The sequence below is a fragment of the Haliaeetus albicilla genome, chromosome 5, assembly GCF_947461875.1.
Source record: "Haliaeetus albicilla chromosome 5, bHalAlb1.1, whole genome shotgun sequence".
NCBI classification, from domain to species: domain Eukaryota; kingdom Metazoa; phylum Chordata; class Aves; order Accipitriformes; family Accipitridae; genus Haliaeetus; species Haliaeetus albicilla.
The window spans coordinates 24,972,401-24,997,211 of record NC_091487.1 but is presented as its reverse complement, the minus strand read 5'-3'; the positions used below and the strand labels follow the sequence as shown (position 1 = coordinate 24,997,211).

General features: G+C 46.3%; 1 protein-coding gene across 4 annotated transcripts in view; it reads left to right on the top strand.

The window, feature by feature from the left end:
• The window catches only part of ADCK1 (aarF domain containing kinase 1), an 81,593-nt gene that overhangs the window by 16,691 nt on the left and 40,091 nt on the right, over window positions 1-24,811 (top strand). For 2 of the 4 annotated variants that reach the window (XM_069783763.1, XM_069783764.1), the window contains exon 4: window positions 15,654-15,857. The exons of 1 other annotated variant lie outside the window; for it this stretch is intronic. In XM_069783763.1, the coding sequence (XP_069639864.1) occupies window positions 15,654-15,857 (204 nt within the window). Of the gene's footprint in view, window positions 1-10,393; window positions 10,490-15,653; window positions 15,858-24,811 lie in introns of all 4 variants that reach the window. One more of the 4 variants, XM_069783766.1, reaches the window with a different exon arrangement.

Genomic DNA, 24,811 nt, shown 5'->3' with positions numbered 1-24,811 from the left:
GAGGGTGATGTTTGATTCTTTTAAACCTATGTTTTGATTTTAGGGTAGCAAGTGCTTGGTAATGTGGTTGAGGACTGAGCAAAATGCAGGCAAGAAGCAGCTTCACACATGCACCTCTCCTGGTATATCCCCATCTGAACACATGCAGCTTCCCACACTAGCCCTGCACAGCTGACCTCTCTGTTCACTTTTGCCGCCATCCTGTACCAGGCCTGAATCAGCTTCCTGCTCTCCTGCTTCTCCTGCAGCTCTGCCCTTACCTCTCCCCACTGATGCCTCAGCCCTGGCTGCCACATCTGTGGCAGCCACCAAGCTGCTGGCAGATTAGATACAGACTTGCCCCACCTGGCCTTGCATTCATTAGTAACTCACATGGCAAAGATTTGCCACAATCTTCATTTTCTGAGAAAACTGAGACCCAGGCACTGGGTGGATTCATTGCCAGCCCCAGGCAGGACAGCTCTCCCATGCTGCAGCTTTGCACACCTGTGTGAATGGCAGCTGAGGCAGCAGGTTTTCCCTTCCCAGTCCCTTTCTGGAGTAGGATTCCCAGCTCTGGCAGAGCTTGGTCCTCACCTGGAGAGACGAGCTCCACACTGTGCATGTCTTAGCTTCATTCCTGGAAATCTGACTCCAGAAACAGTCAGATGTCAGGTTCCGTAACATGCTGAAATCCAATGAGCTCACAGCCCAAGGAACTCTCCCATTTACAAACAGCCTAGAAACCCATTATATTTCATCTTAGTATTGAAATACTAATGCAGGCATGTGACTTTCATTTGAAGAATACTAAATATAAATAAAGCAACAATGAAGTAGTCAAGCTCTGTCCTTTTGCAACATCTTTGAAATGGTGGGATGTATGTGTAGCTAATGAAGTAAAGTTCCTTTAAATAGTGTCCACTGCTTATAATTGTTGGACATATGTGTAGTAAATTAAAGAAGAAGCAATTAGATAAGACCACTTCCCCACACAGCCCCCATCCCAGTGGCAGATGCCCCTCCTTCCACCTGCATTGCTCAACAAATTTCATCTCAAGAGGGGAAATGAATTCTCAATTGCAACATGCCTAGTAATTAACCGCACTGTAATTTTGATGTGCAGTGCTGTCACCCACCATCGGGTGGGAGTGGAAAAGGCACTGCATTTTGTTGATGGTTGAACATTTGTTTTCCTCATCATTTTGACACCAGAGGTAATTGCCATTCCTGAAATATTCTCTCACTACCATTATAAAGCAACTGTTAGGGACAAATTAATTATGAAGAATCTCGTTATGACAGATAAATAGGCCAACAGAGGAGATTTCTTTTTCTTCTTGCAGGCAACTGAATAGTAAAATCTAACAGCTCCCATATAACTGCTAGAAACATGTGCTTCTCTGTAAGCCAACTCATATTTTGTTGGAGATGGGGGATTTGCAAAACTAGGACTAGAGTATAGAGTGGGTTTCCAAGCTTGCTTTTATTGAGCTTTTGGTTTCCCAATATCACGTGCCAAAATGAGCTTGAGTCTGGGCATTGCCATATGGAGGGGAGGTCTTCATGGTTGGTATTCGACCAATGTCTTCTGTCTGGGTCATGGCTGAGCAGCATCATGAAGGCTTGGAAGTGAGGAATGCTGGACTTGTGGATTTGATGGATTTTAGAACAAGACATAAAGTCATTATCTGGACTGCTTTATTGTCTCTGAGGGTTCCTTGTGTCAGGGAGGTCAGATCTGATGTGCTGGTTGAGTTCCAAGTGGCCAATGATCTGTTTGTCTGTGTCCCCCTGGAAGTTGCAGACTACCTGCCCCAAATTATTCTTGTGCAGTGCTCTCTGGGGACTGTTGTGATGTGGCCCACAGACAACTGCCTTCCTGTAGTGGAGGTGATTGAGGCACCCTGCCTCCCTGTGACTGAAGTGCTCTGTCAAAGCCCAGGGGAGGAGGAGTTTGAAATAACTGGATTGCTCATGGCTGTGTTTAGAAGCTCACCCAATTTATGTATAGTCAGGACAGCAATTCATGTAGTAATTGTGCTTTCAAAGAGGCAGTTAGATATGTATCTCATAGTTGACTGGCTACTATGGGATGCTAGTGAATCCCAGGTGCTGATGAGCACAGAATTAAAAAGGAGCCTATTTTAGGCTTCAGAATAGGCATAATGTAGATTTAAAGAAGCTCCTGGAGAGGCCTGTTCATGTTCTCAGCTTTGCTGCCTTTGATGTCTCACTCAAGTCATCAGGCAGTAGTGACTCAGGAAAGGATTTCTCTAGTTGGGACTGGAGTCCCCTCTTACCACCTCCAGCCAAGTGCTTGTATATGCAGCACTCTGTCCCTGCCCAGGAAAGGAACAAATCTTCAGTGGTAATCAATGCACAACCCACTTCGTGCCATGATCTCCTTAATGAGAGAACAGTGAAGCTCCTCTCTTTTCTAGAGACCGAATCAAGACCATGATTATCCCATTTTCCATCTTCTCCTGCCTGCTGACATCAACTCCCAGTTTCACTGACTTCATCCTTCTTCATGGGATCTCTGTATCTCTGTGTGGAGTATGTAGATGCTTTAATATTAAATACTTGGGGCTAGAAGTCATACATAGCATTACTTTTGGACTACTAGCATCTGATTTCATTGCTTTGCTTCATGTCCATCTTGTGTAGTGCTAATTCTCTATGGTCCTTTCTGGCATGCAAATTTTGTCTTTGGGACTATCCACAGTGATTGTATTTTGCCAGCAAAGTCTCATTCTTTGGAGGATCTTCGTCAGTATTATCTTTCTGTCAGGTTTTGCACTGATTGCCTTTGTGACAGGCCTTTTGTCTTGAGTTTACTATTTAGCTTCTAGCCAAGATTAGAAATTAGCTATCTTTGACTACCCTGTTGATCGAGATTGCCTTTTGCCTATTATCTCCACTGCAGTGTCATCTTTGTTTTTTCTTGTCCAGTGTTAGCCTCTTATAGCAGATTGTCCACCCTTTGATAAAGGAACCTTGACTTTTGCTATTGTGAGATGCAAACTGAAACCTCTGGATTCCTAGATGGTGCTTTCTTTTTTAAATCGTGGCAAGCACTGCCCAATTTGCAATTTTCTCCACAGAGAAGTTGTAACTGCGTAGTGATGGACCAGGCTTCCCTTACCCTGCCCCTTGGGGTATTGCACAGGTGGTATGTGGTAATCAGCATCTTTTAAATGAAGAAAAAATCCACCCTAGATTTCCACTTGTGCTGGTTTTGGCTGGGATAGAGTTAATTTTCTTCATAGTAGCTAGTATGGGGCTATGTTTTGGATTTGTGCTGAAAACAGTGTTGATAACACAGGGATGTTTTCATTGTTGCTGAGCAGTGCTTACACAGAGTCAAGGCATTTTCTGCTTCTCACATCACACCACCAGCGAGGAGGCTGGGGGTGCACAAGAAGTTGGGAGGGGACACAGCTGGGACAGCTGACCCCAACTGACCCCAGGGATATTCCAGACCATAGTCATGCTCAGTGTATAAAGCTGGGGGAAGAAGAAGGAAGGGGGGGACGTTCAGAGTGATGGTGTTTGTCTTCCCAAGCCACTGTTACTCGTGATGGAGCCCTGCTTTCCTGGAGATGGCTGAACACCTGCCTGCTGATGGGAAGTGGTGAATGAATTCCTTGTTTTGCTTTGCTTGTGTGTGTGGCTTTTGCTTTACCTATTAAACTGTCTGTATCTCAATCCATGAGTTTTCTCATTTACCCTTCTGATTCTCTCCCCCATCCTGGCACGGGGGGACGAGCGAGCAGCTGTGTGGGCCTTAGTTACTGGCTGGGATTAATCCACAACACAGCTTGATAAAGCCCATTTCCTGCTATTTGTAGGTGCTTCTCTTGAAGGATGGGGGATAAGGATAGGGATATTCCTTCACAGGCAATTGTGCAGAAATCTGTTTTATAATGTCGTAGGTTGAACCACTCTTAAATGTTGACCCATCTCTTTGATCCTGGATGCAATAGGTAACATGGAGGTGGAGGGGTTTTGCTCCTTTTCTTCTTGGCTGTGTGCCCAGCTCCCCATATACTGCTTCCTGTTGCACTCAATTCCTCGTAAATAAAATAATGGCTGACAATGAGTCTGTGGGTGCAGGGACACTCTGTTTTCTTAAAATTAGAATGAGACAAGATATCCAACAGCTTTACTGACTATTTTACTCTAGGTTCTTATAATATGTTTGACATTTACAAATGCAGCATCCCTGACTCATGAATGCTCATTCGTCTCTTACATGAGAGGGAAAACTCAACAACTGCCAATGGAAAGGGCAAAATCTTGAATATGTAATTGTATATGAAGATGATCTCAGTTTTATTCCCTTCACAACCTTGGTGATCCACAGCGAAGTGCAGGGGAGACATGTACAGTATCGTTCATTGTGGTACCAGCTGCAACAAAGGCAATTAGCTCTGGTACTGCTGGGGGTAATTCCTTCTGCCTATTGTGGGAGCAGAAGTAATCTACTCTGGATAATGAATAACCAACATGCAGCCTCACCTGGGCTCTCCTTTTGTTCATCTCAGTTTGGTGCCATGTCAAATATTCATGTGTTTTACTTTATTAAACTTCCATCTCACGCTATTTTAAAGTGGCACTCTCAAAGCCAATATAGGCTCTCTCTGTTGCTTGTGTTCCTCGCAGCCGTAAGGATTCAGTAGACGAAATGCTACCTTCACTGGCACCCACATAAGCCCATTTTTTCCAAATTCTGCTTTCATTGGCACCTGCACAAAGCTATTGTTTTCAGTGAGAGAGCACAGGAGTGGCTGCAAGGAAGGATCTGACCTTCTAATTGTAGTTTAACAAGTCTATTGATTGTGTATGAATCAGAAGAGACACCAGCTCAGTCTCCCATAGTGGTAACATTGCTGGGATGCTAGTAGACACTGGCTGCCTTTCTTGGTGTGGAGCCGGATGAACGAGCTGGAGTAATTTATATATATTTTTTTTCACTGAGGTCAGCAATTCTGACTGATATCCAGAAGGGAACAGACCTGCTGAGTAACAAGGGGACATTTCTTGGTTTTTTTTTTTTTCAACGTAGGCACTTTTAAAAGTAGAACTGCACTTTGCCATTGATGATGACTTACTGGCACTGCAGCCACTCTCTATCTGTTGGATGTGGTGCTATGACAGTCACTGCAGTTTTTTGGAATTGACAGTGTAATCCCATGGTTGTTATCTTTCCTGAATTCCTCGTCAATCCAATTTAATCACTTCTAGCTATTTCATGTGTTACTGTCTCTCTCTTCTTCAGGCATCGTGTTCCTATGGGAAGAGGTCTGTACTTCAAAGGTCAGAGCTTCTCAGATTAAAGAAGGGGAAATGAATCTGCCACTCTCAGTTTGGTAAGGGGCTGTATTGAGATCTCTAGAGAGATTGCAATGGAAACCCTTCTTTCTGGGTTCTGTGACCAAGCTGAATGCTGGTGCCTGTCTGGGTGGCTGTAGGAGAGGGAGCCTGCTTGCTCTGCTCCCCTGGCCGTTGGAGTGACCTGCCAAGAGAGAATTTGCACGTGTACAAGGGGAAGAAGCTGCTGTTGCACGGTTTAATCGCCTGATGTTGACTCAGATAGGTCCTGACTGGAGGTCAGCTGTGACGTGCAGCTGGTAGGGTGGGATTCGACTGTTGGAAAGAGAAAAACGTCAGCCCAGATTCTTTGGGGTTGACAAAGTGGATGTGACGATTTCTCCCCTCCAGCTGCAACGGCTGCCTCTGTGCTTCCTTCTTCCCTGCACACCCACACTAGGAGAGCAGACTGTGTGAAGCTACCCTGTCTTGACCTTCAGCTGCTGAACTAGATGATGCTTAGCTGAGCTTTCTCCATCTTTCTTTTGGTGCTTGGGCTATCCATCCTGATAAACCTCACCTTTCAGTGTGTCTTTCAGTGTATCTTCTGTCTGTTGGTGCTTCCTGTGGAGCCCATGGCTTTTCCAGCTCCATTTTATTGCAGGATGGGATGTGTGGACTAAGGGAAGAAGCTGTCAGATGTCCATCCTCATCCCTGCTGCTAGGATCCCTCACTTTGCTTTGAAGGCCAGGAATATTCAGCATTGAACAGATTCCCTTGATACTCATTTCATCTCATCTTCCACCTCTTCACTAACCCTAGTAACACCCTGTATGTTTCCCTTCCTGTTTACAGTGTCTGACCTCTTGAGTAGTTGGAAAATGTTACCAGGTCAGCCTTCTTGGCACCATCTCATTTTATTATTGAGGACACATCACGAAACGCTTTCTCTTTTATACCATAGTGGTTCATCTGTCTTGCAGTGGCTCCTGATGTACTCTTCATTGTTTGTTTTGCTCTCTCTAGTCTATCTGGGACTTCAGACCTTTTTTTAAGTGCAGAGACCATCTCTACATCCCTCTCCCTGATGCACAGCCTCCCTATGCATAGCCATAACCGTATGAGATTCAGTGAGAGCTGATTCCCACTGTGCCCTTATTTGAGCTCTTCCCCCCACACTCCCCATGACCCAGGACCAGCCCTCACTTCCTATGCTACTGCCTTCCTAGGGTCTCCTTACATGGACATAGCTGTCTGGGGAGTCTTCTCCCTTCAGGTCATTGTCACTGCACAACATCATCTCTTGCTGTTCAGTCAATAGTCTACGGTTTCTGTAGGGTGTGTCAGCAGGTCCTGTTTAGGGAACACTCCTGAATGTAACACACATCTCGGTTGATCTTGTTTCTTATAGCAACAGAAAATAGCAATAAAACAGGGCTTAATAAAACTGATGGCTGGGAGCCCCCCGCTACAGCTAAAGACAAGGCCATATAAGATGGTGTCTTTACAGCCCTCAGTTGTTTTCAGTGCCATCCCATATGGTCTGATCCAAGCTGAGCTGAATTAATTTTGTTAGCAAGATTTTGAGAGATGCTGTGTCAAATTTATTATCATTTCACCTGCCTCTGTAACAGGAGCTGCAGGTACTGTGATCAATGGATTGAGACACATGCCTAATTTCACTGCGGCTTCTGTAAATGTCTCTGTGCCTTCTGCAGCCATGCTGTTGAATTACTTCCTATCCTCCATGGGTGCTTTGCAACGAAGCACAGGACAGATCTCTTTGTATACCAACCCTATCAGGACAACAAGGCACTGAGGGCACTTTTGGGAACCTGCTGACTTTGCAAGTATTATACATAGGTCTGGTCCTTCTGTCTCATGCAAATCTGATCTGATCTTATCCTCATGTGTAAGTGCCATTCACATAAACATACATGCCCTAAAAGAGAGCCTGTGTGAAGGACCTCTTGTACAGTCACAGGGTAAAACAGCTTTAAGAGCAGAACCTTCACTGGAGGTGATGTCTGTAGGTGTAAAGGACTCAGCTTGACTCTCATATACCTGTATTCAACAGTTTGATCTGGAACTGTTAGTGGGAGAGAATAGACAGGTAATGCTATAGCCATAGAAGCACTATGTCCCAGTTATTTAGCATGTTATTTTCCCCTTGTCTCTGACCATACCTTCCCTGTGCTCCTTGTTCTCTCTGCTCAAGAGACTTAGACAGAATAGTGCATTATATCACAGAGGTGTCTAGAGGTGAAACAGCTGCTCCCATCTGATTTTTCTTCTGAACTGCCCCACAGATAACTAATTGCAGCTCAGTTGCTTCTATTAGCTATTTACCTAAAATTGAGCTGGCTAATGAAAATGTTTCTAATTAATACGAGGCAGATTAAAACTCATTACAGCAAGGTCGTCAGTAATGAGAGATAATCAGAGCACAAATGACCGAGCTTGGAGCAAAATGAAGATGGAACACAAGCAGGCGATCAGTGCTGGTTGTGCATGCACCAGCCAGCAAGGGCAGGGTTCAGCAAGGTGACTGCCGGTGCTATTTGCTGTGGTCAAGCAACACTGCTTCCTGCTCTCCAGAGCAGCTTGGGAGGTGGCTGGCTGAAGAGATGGACCTCAGCCCAGTGTAAATGTTTCCTGAACCAAGTAGCATCTCAAACTAGGGGTTTGTTGCTAGGCCACCCCTTAGTCACCTATATGCATTGTTAGGAACCATGTTGTGAATCAGGGTATCAGCGGGAAGAGTGTGGGAGTATGTGTAGTGTAGGTGGGAGGTCAATGTCTGTGTGTGCTTGTGTGTGGAAATTCAGAGTCCTGATGGCTCAGAGAGTGGGACCTTGCACATCTGTTCAGTGTGAAATGGGGTGGCCTAAGTTTGGAAAAATCCCTTGTGATCTCCAGAGAAGTTTTGCACAAATCATGAAACATGTTCTCTTTAATTTCAGCTGCCTTTAGCACTGGTGATACAATGCCCCAGCACCAACACCAGATTTCAGCTGTCTGATGCAGGCTCACTGTGTATATCCTTCCATTTGTACAGAGTGCACTGGCCATCCTGCTAGTTGTGCGACTCCTTGTTCCCATGTTTGTGAAACTGAGAAGCTAAGAAACTGTCGCTTTAGTCTGGGGGATCATCTCCATCCTTTATCCTTTGCAAGATATAAAGCTCTCTTTCTCACTTCCTGGCTGTCCCACCGGCAACCAACTGTTGTGCCAGAATTTCTGAAGGATCTTGATCTCTGCTAGGACTATTTTGAGGTATGGAAGTCAAAACTGAGAATTAGGGGTATACCTTTTTAATAAGGGTTTGCACCAAGGGGAACTAACTAAAAAGTATAGGTCTGAAAAGGTAACAACGTACCTGCCTAAGTGTGAACATATAGAATGCCCTACTCTCACATGGGCAGGCAGAGACCCATAGGTAAATCTTTAGGAATGTTACAGGTAAGTTACACAAATAATGAATTATTAGATAGTGGGCTAGATTGCACCAGGAGTTATTCTAATTCTAAAGACATGAATCTGTCCGTGATCAGCAGTATTATCAGTTAGTATTGGTATAAGGAAGCATTTGAATGGGAAATATCTGGTGTGCCTAGGAACGACCTTTTGTAAAAGGTAGGCAGGAAAGATAGTACAAAAAGGAGGCAATAACAATTCCATTTAGAGTTGTATGTCTCCCTGCAGCATCCCTGCTGTCAGTCAGTTTGATTACTAGGCTGATAGTGCTAGTGAAGGCTATAGTAGTTTATATTAACTGTATACTTCTTCAGATTTGTTGAAAGAGGGAGATAACAGCCCCTTAGATGCAACTACACTGTCATTGCAATAGGTTCTAGGTTTTCTGTTGCTGTTTTTAAAGCACCCAAGTACTCTATTCACTTCACCAGTAGCTGTATCCTCCCTAAACATCTTCACAGATCTTTTGGCTTGGCACTTGATTTTACTCTCTCACTGTGTTAAGCTGAGGTGGACGTCCTTTCATTCCTCTCCAGTTTGTGCTGTTCTGGGTCATCTAAAGCTGTTCTATAGTTTTACCAGTTGTGTGCCTATGGCCATGTCATTATCAGGGGTGGAAGAGAAAAGGACTGTGGCCAGGTTCCTTTCCTGTCTTCTCTGACATGTCTTTTGTCCCTCCCCGACTTACTGTGTTTTGGGGATACCCACTACAGAGGTGCGATGACATCCTTTCTTCCCTCTGTATGGGGTCAAAGGGACAGCCTGGCTGTTCCAGTCTAGTCTCCTGCTACTGCAGGCATTCCTGGAAGAGCTGTCTTGTCCAGGATGGCTGACAGCATATATGCCATGGATGTTCCCACACACTGTGTGTCACAAGATACTTCCCAGCATCCCAAAGGCTTAATATGGAAGACCATAAGCAGCAGTTCTGCTGTGCCATGGGAAGAAAGCAAGAGTCCATCACCAGTGTCCTAAGTCCTTGCAATGGCAGGTAATTTAGTAAATAAGGAAGATCCTTGGACCCAGCAGAAGGGGTGACTGATTTAACCGGAATGTGGGAGCTGGATATACCAAATAGGTTCTTTAAAAATTTTAATGATGCTGGGAGCATCAGTGCACCCTGTTTGCATTCTGTCTCTCACTGTGGCCAATCAACAGGGTAATTTTTGTCTTAATGCCTTAAGCAAGAGTGTTTAAAGCCCTTTAGACATTTTATTACATGTAATGTTCTTATGAGTCTGTAAAATGGGGGATAGCGATCCAGAGTTCTGTGAAGAACTTTGTAAAAGCACTTTTAGAGATTAAAAGCTCCATATAAAATCAGGTATGGTTGTTTTATCATAAATGTCTAAAGCCTTTCTGAATTCCATTAAGCTCTTGGCTTCTCTGTCCTCTGACAGTGAGTGCCACTGGTTAATGCTGTACTGTGCAAAATGCGATGTAAAAAAATCTTAAAAACGTTTGTTGCTTTGTGGAATGCCCTATTATTTGCTGGTTTGTGGGAGCTAGAAATAGGAATGGGAGATTTTATTTTTATTCTTTCATATAACTCTTCTCTCTTATGCATGAATCTCTCTAATCTAAACAGTCCCCTAACATTTCAGATCTCTTTTTTTATAGACTCTCTTCAAGTCCATGATAATTTTTTCCCGTCCTTCTCTGTCCTCTTCTTTTTCTTCTGTACCTCTTTTTGTGATGGGATGTCCAGAATCCAAGGTGAGGTTGTGCTTTCAATTTATAAAATGGCATTTTGATATTTTTAATGCTTTTCTGTTTTTCCTTTCTTAACACAGTCAAACAGCTTGTTTGGGTTTTCCTGACCCCCACTGTGCATTGAGCAGGTGCCTTCGCTGAGCAGCCCACAACAATGTGATGCAAGTGTTGGGTGGTTACAGTTAATTTAGAACCCATCGGTGTGTGCAGGCAGGAAATGGCACCTTCTAATGTGTGTAACCTTGCAGCCATCTATGCTGAGGGTGATCTGCCAGTCTACTGATTGTTCACCTGTCTTTGGTAGGGATTTGGCAGGGCTTATTTTTCCATAGTGGTGAATAATGTTTGTTGCATCTCATGGAATTTTTGTCACTGCACCATTCTCTCCTTTGCCAGACCACTAGCAGGGAAGTTAAACCTTGGTGTAAGAATGGGTGTAATGGGACACTCTGCTGTTTGTTTTTGACAGTGATACGGGTCAACCCATTTATAGCAGAGAGCCCCTTCTGCCTTGGGGGCGCTTTCCTTTTTCATCACATTTCTCAGTGTTTGCAGTGCTAGTTCAGCCTCACTGGAAGTAACAACATTGCAGGTGCTAACATAGACAGGGCGTCTGCAGTATCACCTCATCTAAAAGAGCTCAGAGCAGGTTGAGATGAAGCTGTGGTAAAAACATCACTAAATATTGCAGCCTTGTCCTAACTAGAGAGTCCCCCACTGCTGCTGTTTGTAGTGCTGGGTTTGGTGTTGCAGAGAGGGAATTCTGAGCTGGGAATGGGATAAAATGAGCAAATGATGTTCTTGCATCTTTTCCAATAATTAACTCAGTTTTCTTTTCACTCTTTGTGAGGGAATTTATTGAACGCCACTTGAAAGTCCCAACAAATGTCTCCCTTTTCTCTTCTATTGACCATTGCATTAACATGCTCAGAGTATTTCAGTGGACTGGTGAAGAATGATTTTTTCCCTCTCAAAATCCCTGTTGGCTATTTTCAGTCGTATCACATCTAGCTAGATGATTTTTAGTACTCTCTAAAATTATTGTCTCAACTAATTTGGTCAATACAGAATAAAAGCTTGCAGGACTATAATTTCCCAGATTACTCAAGGATTTTTCAGCTTCTCATGCCTAGCCAGCAAGAAGGCTGGAGGGGCACAAGAAGTTGGGAGGGGACACAGCCAGGACAGCTGACCCAAACTGGCCAAAGGGGTATTCTATACCATATGATGTCATGCCCAGTATATAAACTGGGGGGAGTTGGTTGGGGGGGCGTGGTTCGCTGCTCGGGGACTAACTGGGCATCCGTTGGCGAGTGGTGAGCAATTGCATTGTGCATCACTTGTTTGTTATATTCCAATTCTTTTTTATATTATTATTATTATTTTATTGTTGTTTTCCTTTCTGTCCTATCAAACTGTCTTTATCTCAGCCCACGAGTTTTACTTTTTTTTCAATTCTCTCCCCCATCCCACTGCAGCGGGGAAAGGAGTGAGCGAGTGGCTGCGTGGTGCTTAGTTGCTTGCTGGGGTTAAACCACAACAATCCTGTATGGTCAGTCTACTTGAGAAGCCAGGTCTGCTTGTACATCAAGGGTAGATTAAAAATTGTCCCTTTGCAGCTCCGCTTGCTGAGTATGTGCTTCATCCCAGAGGTGCCTCCTCTCCATACCTGACAGTTGTTACTTTCACTATGGCCCATATGGAACAATTTTAATAAACGATGTTAATCCCAGTCTACCCAGGGTTTAGGTAAACCACGAGTCTGATAGCCATGCTGTGGGCTAATGGAGAATTTGTCCTGCTGAAATTTGGGAAACCACGAGTCTGATAGCCATGCTGTGGGCTAATGGAGAATTTGTCCTGCTGAAATTTGGGGAAGGGGTTTGAGACAGAAAGAGATGCCCAATACCATGTGCACACTCAGACAGCATTTGTGATCTGAAGTGCTTCCCGAGGGAGGCTTATTCTTGGTAATCCTCGGTACATGAAATGCCTCCTTTCTCTGCAGTGTGCTCCAAGGCATGATGCATACAAACGGGTCCATGTCTAACTAGCTGTTGTTCCCAGCTCTTTTCCCTGATAAGAAGAGTCTTCAAGGTATTGCTGGTGCAACAAAGAGCAGTATCTTGTGAGATTTCTCAGAGAAAAGCTCTGAGCCATTCTGGGGGTTTCCATTTATGCTGCAGTTTCTTCAAGGTAGGACAGAAGTGTTGGTCAGCAGTATCGGACACAGTAGTAGGAATGTGGCACTCTTACTTTGCCTATGATTAGGAGAAGGCCATCTGTCAGAGAAACAAGTGCTGCATCTGGACCGTGACTTAGCTTGGGGAGATCCAGGCAATTAATAGATAGCGTTATGAACATTTTTCTGCTAAAAATCCTGACCTGGTTGATAAGAAAAGAAACCTTGGAAGCTACATTCACAGTCCTGCTTCATTCTCACTGTACTTCTGCCTCTAATGTGGACTGGAGTTTTGTAAAATGTGGGGCTACAGATAGATTTCCTTCTTCTGAGATAAGTTGCCTGGTCATTTTCTGTCTCTCTAGCAGGGGCAGGAGCTGGCATTCCCTGGTCCGGACAGCCAGCCAGGGCAGCTGTCTCTTAGGAGTTTTAGCCAAGCCAGTTGTAAGAGCATGGTGGAGGGTGCTGTGCATGGGGGTTCTGTTCTGTTTTGTTCCTGGAGCCCTCTGTAAGGATACTCTTGTCTCTTTTGGCCAGGACTGCTGTGTCCATGAGGCCAATCAGGTTCTCTGCAGGATGGATAAGTTTGGGAGGGCCAAAATTTCCTCTCTCCTTATGCTAAAGGAGAGAGAGGCTATTTCTGCCTCCTTCTCAGCAGTGACCGACGTGAAGATACACCCTGCATCCCAATGTGTCACCAACCAGTTGCATTTTCAGCTATGTGAGTCTTCCATCCTGTTTTTTCCATCTCCCTTGGCGATCCATGTGGGATGGGTAGGTGCTTTGGAGCCAGCACCTCTACCCTGCGCTCGCTGCCCGACCTCACGCCCAGCACCGTGCTACAGCCCCAGGGTTGCTGCCACTCTGCCCTGAGTCATGCCGCAGCCTGGAGTCATTTGATGGGCTCTGGCTGTGCCTGTGGGAGGTGGCAGGGCCCTGTGCTGGCCCATGCTGAGTGCTGGGGTTTTTGGAGCACATCTGCAAGGAGCCTTGCCACTGTTTCCAGCCAGTGCCCTGGGCTGTGGTAGCCCCATGCCTTGGCCGGGGCGGCCGGCCACCTCTCCCCTTCCCCTTCGCTGCTGGTGGGGGGTTTCCTCCACAGCTGGAGGCAATGGGCAGAGGGCGGTTATTGGAGCTGCATAAAAGCTGTTTCCCTGTAATGGGCTGCACTCCAGGTGCTGTGACAAACTACCCAGCTGCTCTGGCTCCCTCCCTCCCACTCCTTTTCTCTTTCATCCCATTACTCCCTCCCTGCTTTTCTTGCTCTGTTGTCCTCTTTCACAGCTTCCTTTCCTTGTCCCCTTTTGGCCTGCTTTTGTCTCCGCCATGAACAGCAGGGAAACAGCCAGGGCAGAGGCTTGCTTGTTACAGCAGGAGCTTTAAAGCTGGTGTGTAAAATGCAGCACAATAATGGGGGAGATTTCAGTCATGCTTGTGGATGTTATTTTCTGCCTATGTATTTGCGAGTGCTTTTAAGCAGGGAATATGCTGGGGGAAGCTCACTCTCCTAGTGCAAGTTACACTTGCCTGTGCGTGCCCACCTAGGAAAGTGTGTGTGTGCGTGCATGTGTGTGCATGTGTGCATCAAGCTGTCAAGTCTCACACGCTGAGTGTGAGACTTGCACATTAGGCTTTCTCCTCACACTCCCCTAGGCCTGCGTTTCATGCACTTGCAGCTCAGCACCTAGTCTGTCCCCTTAGGCGTTCCCAAATGCGAGACACTCGCCCTGTCCTGTGGTGTGACACGGCACTGCTTTGCGTGGAGGGCAAAGATAGCCACTGAATGGGGTAGGTGTGTGTGATGTTCATGCATGTTTGTGGTGGTGTTCCTTTCTGCCATGTACTTTGAGGCTTTTGGTGGAGTACCTCACCTCAGGATCTTGGGCAGATGAGGTCTGTAGACACAGGATTTGACCTTCAGTGACTTCTGATGCAGAAGCCAGAGGAATTAGGAGCCTCCATGCAGATGGGTGTCAGGCATTAACAGGAGATGGGTGCAGAGTTATTTTTTGTCAATGATTTGCTTAGATTTTATTAATCTATCAGGGTGAACTTATCCAAAGTTTATTAAAGAATATTGAGTATAGCTGTGTCCTTGGCAGGAGGCTTTTCTAGTGAGAGTAATAAAAGCAGAATAAATCATTGTCACTGAAGGATGTGGTGGCTGGTCTGTTCTTGAGAGGCACAATGAACCTCAGAAGCTGAAATCCAGACCAGGCAAGTGGTTGGTGATGGGTTTTGTCATTTGGTGCCTGTATTTTGGCCAGTGTGAGCAAAGCTGGCAAGCTTGCTAATTCTTAGTTTCTAAAACCACTGTCACTGCAAACTTTGTTGGCAATGTAAGCAGTAAGACCTGGCTGGACTGGAGGGATGTGATTTCCCCTTGTGGTGTGTCAGAATGAGCTGAGGAAGAGGGAGGACTGCCCACATACTGTCCCCCTCACTGCCAAATAAACATCTGTAGTTTTGATTTTTAACAGATTCTTCTTCCAAGTTCCTGGAAGTTTCTGGGATGGTATTGGTGGTTTTCTTCTCACTTTAATTCATTGCGCTCACACTAAGAGTCTAACATACATGGCTGTGGTCCTGACTTTTGTCTTTTGACAAGGGGTTCCCAAACTGTGCGTTGTAGTGGTGGATCACAGTGACAAACCAATGCTGCCCTATGGCTGGATATCTTATTCTGTGCAACAATGTAGCCCTGGACAGAGCCAAAAACTAATGTGCTGTCACTGATCATGGTGCCTCTGCAAACAAGTGTCAAAGCCCCTTATACTCTGGAGCATCTTGTCCTGGACTGGTTCAGCCCCTCTAAATCAAGCCAGAGTCCTAATACTTAGCCGACACATTAGATGATGATGCCCCAAATTAAGAAGGGAAGTCCCTGGTCTGTTTAAAATACTGGACAAATAAAAGGTACATATGTGGGCGTGTACATGTAACAGAGAGCAAAAGGGCTTGGCTGATGTTCTGGTCTCTCCACAGGTGCACCTGCGCTCTGCTGAGCGCCTCCGGGAGCTGTGCTGTGCCAACCGAGGCACCTTCATCAAGGTGGGACAGCACCTGGGAGCGCTTGACTACCTGCTGCCTGAAGAGTACACGCGCACCCTCAAAGTGCTGCACAACCAGGCCCCGCAGAGCACGAGGCAGGAGATTGAGCAAGTTATCCGTGAGGATCTAGGCAAAGAGGTAGGGGCAGCCATAGCCTGTGTTGGCTTCTCAGGCCTCAGCAAGCCCTGGGCAGCTAGAGGAAGGAAAACAGGAGTAAGGAGGTCCCTGGTGGTCCTCAGTTGCGAGAGATGCCAAGGGGAGATACCTCCTTGACCCTGGGAGAATGCCATGTGAAATTTCCCTGTCCATTGATGGGCATTATTGGCAAGCTTAGGAAAGGAGAAGGTAACGGAGGATTAAGGGTGTGAAAGCTGCCAGGTGCTCAGCAGAGCAGCGTACCCCAGAGGTTATGCCAAGACTAACAGGGTTGCTGGAGGTCAGGATGGAGGGCCGGCTGCCACACTGAGGGGTGGGAGCTGGAGGTACTGATGTTCAGGACAAAATTATATTAGCAGAGCTCTGGGAGGGATGGCTGCTCTCCCCTGGCTGCACTAGACCAATTCCAGCTAGCACTGACAGCCCTTTAGTTTCTCAAGCCCCTAATTAACCCCCGAAGAAAATAATAGCATAAATCACTTTTGGTGCTTGCAGTCAGGTAATGCAGTAGTCTAGGAGTCTCTGTCACCATTAACCCTCGGCAACCCACAGCACTGAGGTCAGAGGTAGGTGCCTGTTCATTAGGTAGAAGGGAAGTAACCACAGTATTTAGAGAGGGTGTTCTGCTACTTTGCCTCTTGCCCCTTACAAGAAGATGTCCTCTCACACTCCAGGCCAGGTTGAGGAGGGGCGTTTCAAGGATCGCAACTGACATGGTGAGAGGGAGGCAGGAGGCAACAGTGTGCAAAGGCAGTGGTAGAGAAGGTGCGTGTGAGAGAGCGGAAAACAGGAGGTCGAAGAGAGGAAGCAGTGTGTACATCTGTTGTTGCTCATATATAGAGGTTTGTGGGGCTGTTTTGGGTTGTTTTGTGCTGTCTGACTGTGTGGTAAGGAGGTATGGGGGGGACATGAGGCAGTAAGTGAAGTATTTGCACCTAGTTGGGTATATTATGGGCAGATTTGGATGGTGTGGGTCTGCCTATGTGTAGTTTAAGGGTCTAGGTATCATCTAGTCAGGAATGACAATATTTCCCTGCAGTTTAATGGCAGGGTTAATGTCAGCCCCTGACCTGCGAGATGCTCCCTCTCTCAGCATTGCATCCTTGTAGCATGGCTGGCACCAGCTGTGTTTTGTAGCTCAGCTGATAGATGGAGCAGGGCAGGCTGGCTCCTCGCTGCAGCTCCATGGGCCTCCATGCGGCAATCTCCCCTCCACAGGAGCCATGGAAAGCCACCCTGAGGTTAGCCCCCATTAAATTACCGCAGCAGCTACCTCTGGCTCAGTTTCTGTGGCATCTTGCAGAGGCTGAGGCAGGTGCTCAGAGGTGGGTCCTTTTGTCTGAAGTGCGTGTTCAGCTGCCACTGATACGCCCCGGTTTCTTTCAGCTTTTTGGGAGCTAGACGAACCCTCCATGCCTCATTGATTCCCAGCGAGGCAGCTCGAATCCAGTCTCCACAGCAGCCTTCCTTCTTAGCATTCACTTCACCCACATGGGCAGTGCTGGGCAATATTTAATTTTAAAGAGGCAGAGAGAAGGAGAAGAAAAAAGGTAGAAATGGGAAGAAAGGGTAGAGAGGAAATGCTAATGAGAGAAAGAGAACAATGATAAAAGAGAGAAATGAAGAGAATAACGTATAAAAATAAAGGAGCTGGTGAAACTGGGCAGTATTAAAAGCCAAGGTAAATGCCTATGTCCATTAGCTACAAGGTACCAAATCAAGACATTAAAAAATGAAAAGGATTTGGGGAACCTAATGCACCAAAGTTGTCTTTGCTGGAGCCCAGAGCATTTAATAGGGTTACTTCAGGAACAAATTTAATTCCAGTGTAGCTACATCCTCAGTACATGTTAAATATGATATACTTCACTGAAATATAGATGGCAGAAGGGCAAGATGGAGTGTCAGGGCAGAGGAGAGTGCAAAGAGAAATCATGGAACCTTCCCCCTTGGGGCCAGCATCACACCTGGGAATTTGCAAATGAATTAAAATAGAAGAGAAAATGCCAGTGAGGGAACGTTCCCAGGGCACCTAAGCCTAACCCTGCTGCTCTCGAATTCAGTGGTAAGCCTTCCAGTTCCCCCATCACGTGCAGGAGCAGGCTCCTCAGATGAATCTCAAGTGTAGGCAGGAAGTAGTTACATACAGTTTGGATCAGTGCAGAACAAATGGAAGAAATAGCAACTGGAAATACAGAGATACCTAGGGAGGAATGTGACAAGCTGACAAAGTAGGCAAGAGCTTGCAAAAGGGCATGAAGATCCAAAAAAAGCCAATTTCGTGTATAGAAGCTTTGTATCTTCTTCAGTCAATTAGAAATAGTCTGTCTTCTGATGTGACCTGCTCCTGAGAGTCTTATCAGAGGCTTGGATGTTTGATGAATGGAGTGGTTTTGTGGGAAAACTGGCGTAAATGGAGACCATGCCACTGGGACTGATCCTTGAGCAGACAGAGGGGTTGTGTGGTAGGTTTACAGCAGTTCAACACAGCTCTGTTGCCACCACGCAGAATTGCATGACATCCTGCCAATGGGGGATCTCCCATTCTAGGCCAGCATCGTGGCTGGAGACTGGGAGCTGCAGCATGTAGCTCTGCTGCATGAGCTAATAGACTGATTTAAAGGCAAATGGCATGTGTGCTGATCTGACACAGAAGGAGAAGCATCATATGTGCTGACTAGGGGGTTGCCCTGTCAAACCCTGTTTTAAGTCTAGGGGGAATCTGTGTACCTATCAGGGATCATTGGGATAAAAATAATCAGTAGTGAGCAGATGCTGTCTTTCTAATCTCAGCCACAGTGGTTTGGCTGAGTGATGGTGGGAGCTGATCATTCTCTTGAGTGTTGCACGCAAGAGGTTGAGATGGGGGTGGGATTTTCAGAGCGACACAAGTAGTAGCAGTGGGAGAGGCTGCACAAAGAAATCTTTACAATGACTCCTGGAAATGATCACCAGCAAGATCATAGAGTAAGAGTCTTCTGGGGAGACAATGGAGATACCACAGGTTGGGCTTGTTCTGGATGTATTCCTTGGAGCAGTTGGGAAAAGCTGTGTGCATAAGAATGGGTAATGAGACACAATTGAAAGACTCTCTCCTACCTCTATTTTCATTTTTTTTGCTTGAACAAGGTTCTGAAAGTGAAAAGGTGTCAAGTGTGGAAAAAAAAAAGTGAAACGAGTATGTTCCCTACCCCACAATTGTGATTTTCTCTGCAGAGCTATTAATGACACAGGGAAAGATAGCTGGTTCAGCTAAGCTCTCTAACTCAACAAAGTGCATGCAGAGCAGAGCTAGGCAACTTCTGGTGAAATGTGGACACCAGACATTTAGGGAGGAAGATTGATGATGGGCTCTGGAAGATAAATCTTTCAGAGTGGCTGCACCTTAAAAGCACAAAATCACTGTGCTTAGAAACTGGAAATGATGGAAGAAATGTTTTGCCAGCCCTGGGATTAGGGGCATTTCCTCCCTCTGGCAGGTCTGTTGGAAGGGACTGGCTTGTGGCTGTGGGATACAGGGATACTGGGGAGGTGATGCCAGTTTGGTCCCAGAGCAGAGGTGCAGAACTTGGGGCATCTCTGAGTTTGGCCAAGCCAGTTCCACCTGACAGCCCTTCAGTGTCTGTTAGAAAGGATTCCTGTAGGTCTTTCTGTATGTATTTTCCATGGACAAGGTGCTCAGAGGAGCTAATCAGTCGTTGCTAAGACTGATCGGACTATTGTAAAACTCTCCCCTTTCAAAAGTACATCTGCTTCTCTCTGCTCTGATCAAGGCCATTCCAGAGCATCCCTTCTCATAGGACTGAGTGGCTGCAGAATGACTTGGCAACTTTTACAACCCTGCTCTTCCAAATATCCTCGGTGCCTTTCTGTTGTCTGGCTCCAGTACTGTCCAGTGCAGTCCCTAATATGGCTCCATGGGTTTCGCTTCTCTGCTGCTGTGCAATGATAATGAGTTTAGATACTGTGACATCTCCTTGCTTCACTGTCTACTCCTATCTACACCAACACACTTTTTTACCTCTTTCTAGTCCTAAAATACCTCCTGGTTTGCAGTCATATTGCACATCCCAGTAGGCCACAGCATAGCTTTATCCACTCAGCAACACTGTAATCTCTCTCCTGTTTACAGCAAGATGTCATTTTCCAGAGCCCATTGCTTCTCAGCTTCCAGCCCATCCTCACACATCGGCATTTTGTAATCAACTCTCTGACCTTTTCCCCAAGACTCCTTATTGTCCCTCTCACTGCGTTTGTGTGCTCCATTCTCTACCCAGGCTTTAACTCATGTTGGAGGTAATTTTTCTTGGTGGGAAACACTCCTTCCCTACCCATCTCTCACCACTGTCCTTTCAGAAATATCCCAGTTCCTCCACCTGTGCTTCTTTCTGGCAGGTTCCCATCAGGCTGCTTCTCTGGTCCCTGCTCCTGTGTCTGGTCTGAGGCTGTGCGGTTGGGGGTTAGGGCAAGGATAAAGTTAGCATCCCCTTGAGGCCAGTATGGTCCCAGGTAAGGTCTTTCCCATGCTGTTGGGGTGTCCTGTGGCCTGGCTGCCCAGGTGCTCTGCATCCAGGCTGCGTCTTTGCCTGGGGGGCAAGGGACTGGTGTAGGGCACAGGGCCGGACTCACCTGCCACGGGAGTGAGGGTCTCTCCTCCCTCCTTGCCCCTTGACTTATCCTCAGTTAGCCTCTTGCTAACAGTTGTTGAAGCTGTCACAGAGACAAGTGGAAATTGCTGAAGCTGAGCAGTCTCAGATGCTGTTAAGTGAGGGATCCCAAGAAATCCTGACCCCGGGTATCCACATCTGCATACATACTTATACCATTGCTGGTGAGTTTGCTGTGCTCCAGGAAGGCTGAGAGGCAAAACAGGCTCCATAGGGAGAACACACCAGTGATTGAATGTGTTGGTTCCAGTGCTTGCTTTGTTCAAAGCTGGGAGAAAGGGCTGGGGAGAGCCCAGAGGTCAAGGCTTGTCTCTGCTGAGCCAAATCATATAAAGAGCTTAAACAGATGGAGAGATAGTCATTTGGAAGGATGTCAGTCTAGCTCTGCTTTGTGGGAGTGCAGGTAATGGGAAGTAGTTTCTAATTGCTTGATTAGCCAGCACCTCCAAGGAGACCATCCTTTTCATCCACAGTTAATTGCGCCTTTTACCTGTTGTTCAAGGACTATTTTGCCATTTGCAAGAAACCTCCTGCAGCCATACAGTAATGGAGCTTGCTGATTGAACGGGGCAGGATATGTCAACGGTTTGATTGTGATTTGTAAGCAAAGCACGTGTGGTAGAGGAACCTCCTGTGCTGTGGTTTGTGAAGCAGGATGCATTTTCAGAGTGATGATTGGAGGACTCAGCCTTAGGTTAAAGGGCTTTGCTCTCCTTGGATTCCTACTGTTGCACCTGGCATGGCACCAGTGCTGTGCAGTAAGAAGCAGATACTCCGTGTCTGAGAAGCTGTTGTCCCTGCAACAAAACTGTGGCTAAGAAGGAAACTGCCCTTTGTCCCTCTACTTTAAATTGCTCCCAAGGTTCCCATAGTGTTTTCTAGGTTGGGTACATGAGCGTTATTCATCCACGGTTGAAATGTACCGATACACACCTGGGAGCATGGTCACTGCAATGATGTGATGTGGCCATTTGACAGGGAGGAGCAAAAATCATATGTCCATGTGAACCTGCCATGGGAAAGATTTAGAATGGGACCACAACAAGGTGCTAATCCCCACAGCAAGAGACTTCCCTGCCCTCAAACTGTTGGAGTATGAGAAAAGACAGAGGGAATAGAAGAGACTCCTTTTTATTCCTATTTCTGTACATGTTCTTGGTACACAGCATGGCGGCCTTTGCTGTGCCAGTGACAGGGAGAAGGACGGACTGATTCCCTTCCTTCTGGAACTGTTGATTAGCATTTTAAGCTCTGGCGAGACATATGCTTACTTCTGATTTGCAGAACTATTGAAGCAGTGCTCAACCCTGTGGGAGAGCAGCTAGGCCTTCAATAGGCTGTTGGGTATTGCACTGCATATCCTATAGCATCCAAGTTGTTCCCAAAGGAATATGAGCCACTCTGTGTAGCTGGCTCCATATGTTGCCCTAGAGAAGATTTAATTTACCCTGCTAGATTGCAAGGTCTTCAGATCATGATGATGCAGATCCTATTATGGCCCCAGAAAGCCTCTTCCCAGGCTGGCAGTGTTGTCTAACCCATCCAGGATGCCAGGACACAAGCCTGCTTCCTCCAGTGTTGCACAGCCTTCTGGTTAAGTGTTCGCCCAAAAGCACTGATGTGTGGCAGAGTCAGTGCATGGTCGCTCTCATGGTTGCTTGGGGTTGTGAGACTGATGCCGAACGACTCTGCTGAACACCCGGGTCTCCCGTAGCGTGTGACCCTGGTTCTGTCCTTAAATATGCCGCTCCAGCAACACTGCCAGGGTGCTCTGTGAAGTTGGCCCTCGCGTACATCATTAACAGACATGGGAACTAGATTTAGGTCAGCAAGAGCCTCTTCTGCCTGCTATGGGTGTTATGTCCATCACAGGAAATCTCTTCTTCCTGCATGACGTTACCCTCCATTACTCACCAGAGTGGAGGCTGGGCTGTGGTGCCCGTTACTCTGACAGTGTGAGGGGCTGGGAAGTGGGATGGGAGGAAATGGCCCTTCTCCCACCCCTCTAGGCCTCTTTCAGTAGGCCCGTCAGGGCTTCCAAGCAGCCGTCAATAAAAAACACATTTGTATTAAAACTATAATGAGGAATAAAAAAAGTCACATTTTTTTCAATAACTTGGGATATAAAAAAGAGATTTTTATCAATTATGAAAAGGATTTTGGCCATAAAAAGGTAATTTAAAGAGTCTGAGATGGATGGCGAATAGCATTAATGTCACCCAGAACAAATGGGCCTGCATTACTCAACTGAAAGGCAGGAGCGGCTGCCTGTGCAGGTCCTGCTGCTGCTGCAGCCTCCGCTGTGCTCTCCCTGCCCTGTCTCTAAGAGGCCCCAGCTGCTGGTGGATCTCAGTGTGGATGCCTCTACCCCAAGCCCTCGTGCAGGCAGTAGCTGCCCAGAATGGCTGCTCCACTGCCAAGGGCAAGATGGGGAAAGCAAACAGGGAGCTTTGTATGGTTCAGGTGGTCCACCTTGCTTTGTTCCTTGTGCCCACACTCCCTTCGTTTGCAAGCTCCAGTGTTACTGACCCTTAGTGTCATGCCAAGGACAACCTGGTGTCCTTTTTGCCAGAGGAGCTTTGGGACAAGGTACTCCCTCCTTCCATGGGTTTCCTCTCCTTTCACAGCTCCTGGGAGAGGATCTGGCTGAGTCCTGCTCATGGCAGCCTCTTCCTGGGTGCACTAAGCCCCATTGCCTGAGAGAGGGAAGGTTTTGTGGATAGATTAGAGGATAATCTCCTTTGGCTTCCTTCAAGTTAATAAGATTTATGATACAGGAGGTTGGACAGTGGATTTTCTGAAGGATTTTTTGGAGGGCCTTCTGCAAGGAAGTGTAAGATTTGAGATCAGAAAATGCAATGGGTAGTGGCCTGGTAAGGAGTAGTTCTGATCTGCATGTGTAGCAACATTTTTTTCTTTTAATTTACAAATTCTTTAGGTGCCTGGGGGTTACTGTATGACATACCTGCACGGTATTTGTTGGCTCACAAGTGTCTTGTGTGCAGATGGTAAGCTCTCTTCAGTACAGTTTTCTCAGAGTTTTGATGAGACCTGAAGTGTTGCTCTGATGCAAATAAATCTTGGCTGGCAATGCACACCACAGCTGTGTTGGGCTGTGTTCAGCGTCCACGTCCTGCGGAGGTGGTAGATGTGCTGCACAGCAGCACTCTAGCCATTGGCAGAAACCACCTCTCAGCACATGGGTAACCCTTCCAGTTCCAAACAATCACTGGAAATTGCTACCTGTAACTGGGATTAATAGTCCTTATGTGGCCTTCTTGCATATGGAGACTTTCTTTTTTCAAAGATGGTGTGTGTCTCATTTGCTCAGCAATCTCTATGCATTTATGACACAGCAGGATCTGGGCAAGGGCAGAAACACTGAGCTTCCATGTGGAGGGACTGGCTTCTGTTTCAAAGCCTGCTGCTGATACACTCAGAAATATTCTTACTTGGTGCTCTGATCTAGACACAGGCTGGGTTTAGTGTGCCTGATTTTTCTCTGAGGGAGCAGGGAATCCTGTCATCTGCCTGCCCACCGATCTTTTAATATCCTACTTGATTCTGCCTGGTTAGCATCTCCTGTTTTCTTTCAGAATTTTATGTCTGCCCAGTTACTTGGCTCTTGACCCATCAGGAACATGAAAACATGATGCAGTGAGTCTGGCGACTTTGGGCAATAGGTTATTTGTAGATGAAACAAATGACATAAGATGAAATAAGGAGTTATAGGGCCCAACCTTGGCATATCTGCATTTTCCTAACACACAGAATAGACACATAGCATTTTTGTGAATTTTTAAGGTGTAAAGTGATCTAATAAGCTCTGTTTTATGGCACTTCTGAGATCTGTCTGAGAGACAGCTCCCAATTCCATGGAAGGATACTGAGCTATAGAAAGCACTTCAACCCTGCCTGCAGGTTTTCCTCCCTGTGAAAAAGCTGCAATGGGTGAGAACACTGGAAATTCTCCTCATGGGAAGCCTCACACTTAACATGCTTTTGTGTTTTGAGAACTGAAGCAAAAATCGGGATCTAAGGGGTCTCAAATATCTTTCCGCCATTAGTGAGCAAAGTGCGTCAGTCCCCAGTAGGCAGGCCAGCCTGAGAGTGAGGAAGTTTTCTCATGTTGCCTTTGGAAATCAAGTTATGTTTGTGAACATTAAACACATTTTGCACTTATTTTCTGTAAGCTTTGCAGTGCTTTGGTTTTACATGGTTCAGAGCCAAACCTGTGAAGCTGTCTGTGACAACTGAAGCAATGAACTC